Here is an 8,621-nt window from a genome sequence, read left to right as displayed (position 1 = left end):
AAAAATAAAAAAATGAGACCACATGCCAATTGAGGACTAGATCAGAGCAGCCGGCGATAAATTAAGGTAGCTGAATCTCTACACACAAAAACAAAAACAAAAACAAAAAAAAGTAGGTGGACCCACAGATTAATAGTATTAAGAGGGAAGTCAACGTCCGTTATTGTTGAATAAAGCAAACGCAATGCTTAGGTATGAAATATGTCATTTAGATTAGGTCTTAAAAGTATGATGATGTTGATCATCTCTTCTTTCTCTCTCTCTTGTCTTTTTGGAATTTGGGTTCCAACCAAAAAAGAAAAAATCCAAAAAAAATCAACCCCTCAACTCTGTGTGTTAAGGTTCACATGACACAATACAAGCCACAACAAAACAAACCACTCTGGCATGACTCATCACCCATGATGATTATTTATGATTCTACGACTTTTTACTTTCACATATGTGGAAATTTCGCCTAATTTTTTTAATTTGCTTTCATACCTAGCTTGTATTAATATAAACACCTACTTGTGTTTATATAGATTGACCGTGACAACCTATATAAACAATTACTAATAATTGATATACATATAAATATATAAATAATGGTGGGTTCTAGTTAGTTTAACTGGTAAAGTCTCTAACAATTGTATAAGAAATCTAAAATTCAATCCTTGTCTACACCAAAAACTTATCAGTATCTTAGCCTAAAAATAAAAAAATATCATCAAGAATGGATTTTATAAATTGAAACTCTCTTAAAAAAAACAAATATATATATATATATATATATATATAAATAATGGAATTCACTAATCAATATTAAATTTGGATTATATTGAATTGATGGTTTCTGTTTCTCCGTTGGATAGTTGTTAGCATTACGTCATTGTTAAAAGATTTCTTAATAAGAAAAACGACAGCATTAAAGTTTGATGCATGATGAGCCTTTATTTATGAGAAAGTTAGGAGCCAATGTTTACTAGGATTTTTTTTTTTTTTTCTTCATTTGTTTGGAAAAAAAATGAAAGAGTTTTTTTTGAGAAATAATTACAACATGCTGCTAACCTCGCAGTTCGAACATTTTCCCTCCTAGACCCCCAAGTACTTTGTACATGGGGAGGTACCAATTCAGTTACAAGACCTTTAGCAAAAATGAAAGAGTTTAAACTTTCAAAATATATGTGCCAATTGATCATTTACCAATGAACAAACAATGATATGAAATTATAGCTTTTTTTTTCCATTTATCAGAAAATAAAAATAAAATTTTGTATTAGGGTTTAGTTCCATAAACAATTATAGGGAATGGCAGTACCCAATAAGCAATTATTAAGCAGATAATGAATTTCAAAACCACCCATATCTATTGCTGCTATTGTGGAAGGCATTCATGTCATAGGCGCTGAAATTAATGTTGTTAATTTTTCTCATGTGTGTAGATCAGGCAATAAGCCAGCACATGTTCTTGCAAGACAAGCTCTAAACTTTGTCAATAATGTAATTTGGATTGAAGAGATTCCTTGCTGTATCAACAAGCTCTTATGCAAGATGTAATTGGTTTGTGATGTTTTATTGATAAAAGTTTGTAGTGCGTTTAGATAAATAAAAAATTAAAAAATAATTAAAAAAAGGTAATGAATTTACTAAAAGAGCAATATAATATCAATATTCTAAATAAGAAATATTCTAAGATCCTTCTGAAAAAAAAAAAAAAAAAAAATACGTCACTAAAATGAGGTGATGAGGTAATAACTAGAGCTCACAACAGCATTAGCATGACATCCAAAAAGGTTCTTTCATTGACATTGGGGATTAAATTATAAAATTTGTATGATACTTTGCGTACCTTTCAGTATTTCAATTAAAAAATTATATGGACTTATCTTAAAAGGTAATGTTATAGACGAAATATTTTTTATAATTCTTTCCGCAACCTATTGAGACGTACGTTATTATTAATTTTTACATGAATCCAATATTTAACATCACATTATCATTTTTAATTAAAAATTTGTCACGTCAGTACTTTTAAAATATATGATGAAAAATGTTGTGTAGAGACTTACTAAAATTTAAATCGAGATTAAGAGATGCAAAAAGCATATATGTTAGAGCAATGATACGTACATAACATTTTTCGCAACATTTATAAAAGAAAAATAAAATTCACAACAAATTTTACTATTATTGAGTTGTCAAATTGTTATTGATTCTTATCTAGACTAGACCCATGCATGACAATTAACACTTGATTGTCTACTGGTTCCAACTTGTCATTGCATCAGTTGTGAAAAAAAAAAGTTGTAACTTTAGATTTAGGATAAATTACAAATTACACTCTTAAAATTTGGAGATATTTAAATTTTAAACCCTGATGTTTCAAATTTTAGATTTTACTCCCTAAATTCAGGAATTTTTGGATTTTACTCCATAGAATTTAGGGATATTTGGATTTTACACCCTGAAATTTTAGAATTTGGGGTGTAAAATCCAAATACCCCCAAACTTTAGGGGGAAAAATTCTAATTTTAAAATGTCAGAGTATAAAATCCAAACACCCCCAAACTTTAGAACGTAAAATCCAAATTCTGAAATTTCAGGGAGTAAAATCTAAACACCCCTAAACTTTAGGGGTGTAATTTGCAATTTACCTGTCGATTTATTTTATAAGCTCCATTTGTTTTGACATTAAAAATTTTTGAAAAATGAATTATTTTTCAAAAAATATTTTCTAGAAAACTATCTCATTTTTTTTATATTTGGTAGAAACTTTAAAATAAGTTTTTTTTTTTTTTTTTTTTTTTAGCCCTCGACATACCTTATTTAGCTTGAAATGAATAAAGATGTTATTCGCTAATTTTTTTAGAAAAACAACTTTATCTCATACCAAGTTAAATAAAGAAATTTAAGAGATAATGTTTCTTCAATTTTTTTTCCTAATACTACCAAACTCAGAAAAACTTGAGAAATTATCTTCGCATAAAATTTTCAATACAAACAACATATTGAATTGAACTTAGGGAAATTACACTTTATCAATATCTCATGTTACACTTTATACTCTAAATTTTTCAAATGCACATTTTGCATCCTAAACTATGACTCCTGTTACACTCTGCACCTGGTTGTTTTGTTTGCTGTTAATTTAGATAAAAATTCAAAGTTTAGGATACAAAGTGTAATAAGTAATATCATTTAGGGTAATAAAGTATAATTTATATTTTGTTTTTAAAGTATTGAGAATAAGGGCAATTAGGTCTTTTTACATAGTGTCATATTTTTCTATCTAAGTTAACAACAAACTTAATTTCAAAGTGCAAAATGTAATAATGGTCATAATTTATTATGTAAAAAGTGCATTCGAAAAGTTTAACGTGTAAAATGTAACATTAGATATAGTTTAAGGTGGTAAAATGTAATTTTCTTTAACTTAGACTACCCTGCTTTATTATTTCAATAATTTGATATAAAAAAAGGACCAAATCAAATAAATTTATTCTTTTATTTTTATTTTATTTTATATTTAAGAGAGGATGTTCAAACTATTGGAGAAGCGTTCAAATTGGAGAAGAGAGGACGTTCAAATCCCACAGGTAGATTGACCAAAGGGTCTTTTCTTTAAGAAGAAGGGCAAGTCCTCCATCATTATGACATAGGCTTGACATCATCATTATCATTGGTCTAAGGATGGAAAGTGGGTCCCAATTTAATGTTTTCATCACGCCTCCAACTTTCTATGTCAGAACCCAACCAACCCAAACTCAGCCTTAGAATCCGCCCCTTTTCCAAAATTCTCTATATTCGGTTAGATATAAATACATACACAAAGTTCAAGCTTTTGGATAGAAACACACACAATATACAACGTAGTAATAAAAAAGACGTTTTTTATGAGAGCTATTATACACAAACTTTGCCCATTCTTAAATACAAAAACACCAACAGTCAGAGTTAACAGTTTCAGAGTCTCTGCCTCAACCAGAAATATCACCATGTCTGAATCAGATCAAGCTCCTCCTTTTGACAATCCCAGATTGGTGGTCAAGAAGGTTCAAGCCAAACTTCAACAAGAGGGTGATGGTGCTGTTGTTAGAAGAGGCATTGGAAGGTCTATAAAATTTGTGTTTTTAATCAAATTTTGGTTCATGGGTTCTTGTTTTCCTGAACTTCTGGTTTCTGGGTGTTCATTGTTTTTTGAAAAGATTGTCAATTTTGAATCATGGTTAGTTTGTTCTTGAGTTTTTATCATCTGGGTATTGATTTTTTTTTGGTCCTCTGTTTTGGGCATTTGATTTTCAGGACTGACTTGAAGAATTTGGATCCTTTTCTTATGTTGGACGATTTTTCAGGTATGAAAATTGAAAATTTCCACTCTGATCTTTTTCAAACTTCAATTTTCTTTGATTGATATGGATTTGGTTTTTTTAAATTTTGGTCTGTTTAATCTTGCAGTGACTCCTCCCGCTGGATTTCCAGATCATCCACACAGAGGTTCTGCACTCGTTGTTTTTGAAATTATGTGCATTCATGAATTTTGATTGTTTCTGGTTTTATAGTCTGGAGCTTTTGTGTGTGCTTATGTGCTTAAAGTATGTTCTAATGTGAATTCTGTTTTACAGGTTTTGAGACTGTCACATACATGTTAGAGGTATACTTTGTCCCAAAGCTACTCAATTACTTGATTATTAGCAGGTTTAATTGTAAAGCTACTGAAGTTGGGTTTTTTGAATTTTAGGGAGGCATTACTCATCAAGATTTTGCAGGCCATAAGGGTACAATTGGACCCGGTGATGTGCAGGTAAGATCTATCAATTGCTGTTGATCAATGGGAATTAGGAAATTTATGTCAGAGCTTTAATATATGAAACTTATTCCTCTTTGTTTCATATAATTTTTTGTGCAGTGGATGACAGCAGGTAGAGGAATTATCCACTCTGAAATGCCTGCAGGAGGAGAAACTTCAAAGGGATTACAGCTTTGGATCAATTTATCCTCCAAAGACAAAATGTTAGAACTCTTCTTTCCATTAGGAATGACATTATTTCCAAATTAATAAGTTATGAATCACTCGTTAGTTGTTACTTGTTCTGAAAATTCTAAATTACTCAAGGAAATGAATAGTTTGTCCGAATCTTCTTCCATAATGGTACAAAACAATAGTATCATTCAAGTAGATAGCGAATCACTTTAAATATAAGAAGTCAAACGTCCAATTTGTGGATTCTTGGATGTGAAGCTACCATATAACTACATCAAATTGGCATGCCAAGTAACCCATGTGTGGTATCTTTCACCCCTTCATGCTACCTGATTTCTGTCTAAGACAATTTAGTTATTAAGAAATTTTCATGGTTGGCTACTATCCCAGGTTGTGCATATAACGAGTATGCTCCTCCTTGCATATTCTGCCTTTTACCCCCTCCCAATTCTCACTTTACTTTAACTATTGAATACCAAATGTGTCACTCAATTATAGTTCTAAGTTCCCTAAACCAAATTGAAAATTTTACTTTTCAGGATTGAACCAAGGTATCAGGAACTTCTAAGGGGGGACATAGAAAGGGCAGAGAAAGACGGAGTTGAGGTCCGAATTATAGCAGGAGAATCTATGGGAGTCCAATCTCCGGTTTACACTCGAACTCCAGCAATGTTCCTAGATTTCACTTTAAAACCAAGAGCTCAAATGCATCAGAGTATCCCAGAATCATGGAATTCCTTTGTATATATAATTGAAGGTGAAGGGGTATTTGGCATCCCAAACTCATCTCCAGTGGCAGCTCACCATGTCCTGGTTTTGGGTCCTGGAGATGGTCTAAGTGTGTGGAATAGGTCTTCAAAGGCATTGAGATTTGTGTTGATTGCAGGGCAGCCACTTAATGAACCGGTAGTGCAGTATGGGCCTTTTGTGATGAACACACAAGCTGAAATTGATAGAACTATTGAGGACTACCACTACAGCAAAAATGGGTTTGAAATGGCCAAGTACTGGAGATCTCAATAATCTTTGAAGTACAGTCCAAGAGAAAAATAAATAAATAAAATATCACCGTCATTGTCACTTTCTTCATCTGCATACAATCAAGCAGGAAAAAGAAAGATTTTACACTCATTGTAGCTAGAGCTTCTAGAACATATAAAATGTAGCTGGAGCAAATGTGGTTATGACTAAAGTATGATGGGTCAGCTTATCTTCGTTAATCTCTTTTTCAACAACAATTTTTTTTGTTGTTTTTTTTTTCTCAAAAAAAAAAATTATTTAAACATTGGTGGCAGTTGATGATTAGAAGTTGATATTACATCTTTATTGTGGGTTTGTTTGGACTTTGGATGATATCTTTTCTAATATAGTTGTTGGTGGTGAAAATGGTGGTAGGATTAGCTTTCTTGTGAGTTGGCTTCTCAATCATGTCAACACCTACAGGTGACCCTCCACCTAGAGTGTAATTGAGAAAACCACTTATTAGCATAGAGGTTGAATAAGTATGCAAAATTTGATTTGGTTTATTAGAGTGAAAATCTTTAGCTTGATGAGTCTCATCGATACATTCACGTAGTCACATCATTGGAAGTGATGGTTGGTTGGTTTGTGGCCAAGTAACAAATGCAGTACCATTTCTCACTACTTGTTAGTGTCATTTCGTGGTCCTATGCTAATCCCAACAATAAAACACTGCTGATTCTAAGTTCTTCTAGAACCAACCGAACAAGGAAAAAAAAAAGAAGTGGACAGCAAGTGAGTAAAAGGTGTGATCCATAGTTTTTTCATTTGCGTATCTACGATTTTTGATTTTGACAGGAGTGCTTTGATTTTGACGGGAGTGATGTAATTCAACCATCATCATTGTATTGCTCAATAAAATCACATTCTGACAGGAGTGCTTTGATTTTAAAGAATATAACAATATTTGTGGTTGTGCTGCATTGAGCAATACGACTCTTAACTCTTATCCCCAATCATTTTTTATGAGAGGACAAGCAACACACACCACACCCATGAGGCTTAAGCAACCTTTGGGGCCCGGAATGCAGCCTATAAACCAATGCAAGATATTTTGAATGTCGTAATCGGTTCAAATTTTTTGTCAATTCTACTTTAATCTCTCTTCCTTTCCTAATTCAAGTAAATTATACTTGAAGAGATTTTTAGATTTCACACCAATCATTCATATTGGGTGTGCTAAAATAGTCAAAATGCTATTTTTACACCTCCAAATACCAAAAAACAATCTGCACCCAATGAGCTATACTTAAATTTTAGCAACTTACTGTAGCTACAAAACTAAATATTAAACACCGATTTTTTATTTAATTCTTTCTCTATTTCATTCATAAATAAATAATAAAAAAATAAAGAAAGAATAAAGGAAAATAATATTTAAATGAAATGGTAAAGAATAGAGTATGGGAGGTATGATATATTGTTAAGTGGTATGCTAAAATAGAGAAAATAGTCTTTTGGTGTGCTAAATGTTAATTTTTTTAGCCTACTGGATGTGAATGCTTAGCACTAACACCATGTTAATATTTCACTCTTTTTAGCTAAAATATAGCTAAACTCAATTAAAAAAAATAAATAAATAAATAAAATCTTGCATAAGGCTCAATAGCCATTAGCCAATACTTCACTTTCTAAAGTGTGTATATGTGTGTGTATCCAATTAAAGGAGCAACAACTTGAAACTCAACCTTTGATTTGGTTTCAAGTCAACAAATGCCAACTCGACCCCACAAAATGATCATTGAGATCAAGTCGAAGAAAAACTGACGAATGCCTCTAAAGAAGATGAAAACAATATCTGTTTCTTGTTTTAAGACGATGATTAACACCACCAGAGAAGATATTTTCATCTTTAAATCCTATATTTTTGTCGTTTATGAAGATGATGAAAGCCTATGGAGAAGATGTCTTCTTCTCTAAAGACAACAAGAATTCCATCTTCGAAGACAACATCAAATACCTCCCAAGAAGATATTTTATTCTTTGAAGACCTTTTTTTTTTTTGGTGAAAATTTGTGAAGGGATTTGTGTTTTTTATTTTTATTTTTATTTTTTGTTGTCTTTTGGGTGAAATTTTATGAATTTGTGGAAGGGTTGATTAAATTTGACTGCAAACAAAGAAAAAGTTGAAATTGGGAAGGCTGAGAGAGAGAGAATTCATACTTGTGATCTATGGAGATTAAAAATTTTAAATGAAATTGAGAGAATAAGGAGCATATAGGTGCATCAGCAAAATGAAGCAGCTAAAAGCCTAAAATACAGAAAGTGAGGGAAAAAAATAGCCAAATGCCCTTTTTGGGCAAAAATAGCAGCTCTTTGCCCCCTTTCTCAAACTAATTAGGGAAATGCTTATCTTTTGAAACTCGATTTGTGATAAATCAAGTTAGACCCTATAGCGGCGTTTTTAAGGAGCCTATAGTGACGTTTTCAAGACCTATAGTAGCGTTTTGTAACTTGACCTCTATAAAATCGAGTTATAGGTAAAAAAAAAAAATTTTAATTGCCTATAACTCGATTTCATAGAGGTCGAGTTACAAAACGTCACTATAGGTCCTTAAAAACACTGCTATAGAGCTCCAGAAAATTTTTTTTTTTTAAACTCGATTTATCTCAAATCGAGTTACAAAAGAGGGTCATT

General features: G+C 31.7%; 1 protein-coding gene across 1 annotated transcript; it reads left to right on the top strand.

Moving 5' to 3' along the window:
* Positions 1–3,777: 3,777 nt before the first annotated feature.
* LOC126702011 (pirin-like protein) lies at positions 3,778–6,183 on the top strand. Its single transcript, XM_050400550.1, has 7 exons — positions 3,778–4,093; positions 4,285–4,334; positions 4,438–4,476; positions 4,605–4,633; positions 4,721–4,783; positions 4,889–4,992; positions 5,503–6,183. The coding sequence occupies exons 1-7, from the start codon at positions 3,876–3,878 to the stop codon at positions 5,984–5,986; spliced, it is 987 nt and encodes a 328-aa protein (XP_050256507.1). The 5' UTR covers positions 3,778–3,875; the 3' UTR covers positions 5,987–6,183.
* The last annotated feature ends 2,438 nt before the right edge of the window (positions 6,184–8,621 follow it).

The sequence above is a fragment of the Quercus robur genome, chromosome 10 (genome assembly GCF_932294415.1).
Source record: "Quercus robur chromosome 10, dhQueRobu3.1, whole genome shotgun sequence".
Lineage (NCBI taxonomy): Eukaryota > Viridiplantae > Streptophyta > Magnoliopsida > Fagales > Fagaceae > Quercus > Quercus robur.
The sequence above is the reverse complement of the archived record's forward strand: the minus strand, read 5'-3'. Positions and strand labels throughout refer to the sequence as shown.

Excerpts from the sequence above, each read along its gene's own strand:
- LOC126702011 (XM_050400550.1), top strand. The coding sequence starts at position 3,876 with ATGAGAGCTATTATACACAAACTTTGCCCATTCTTAAATACAAAAACA. Across the intron at positions 4,094-4,284 it reads GTTAGAAGAGGCATTGGAAG|GACTGACTTGAAGAATTTGG; the intron begins GTCTATAAAATT and ends TTTGATTTTCAG. Across the intron at positions 4,993-5,502 it reads TTATCCTCCAAAGACAAAAT|GATTGAACCAAGGTATCAGG; the intron begins GTTAGAACTCTT and ends TTTACTTTTCAG.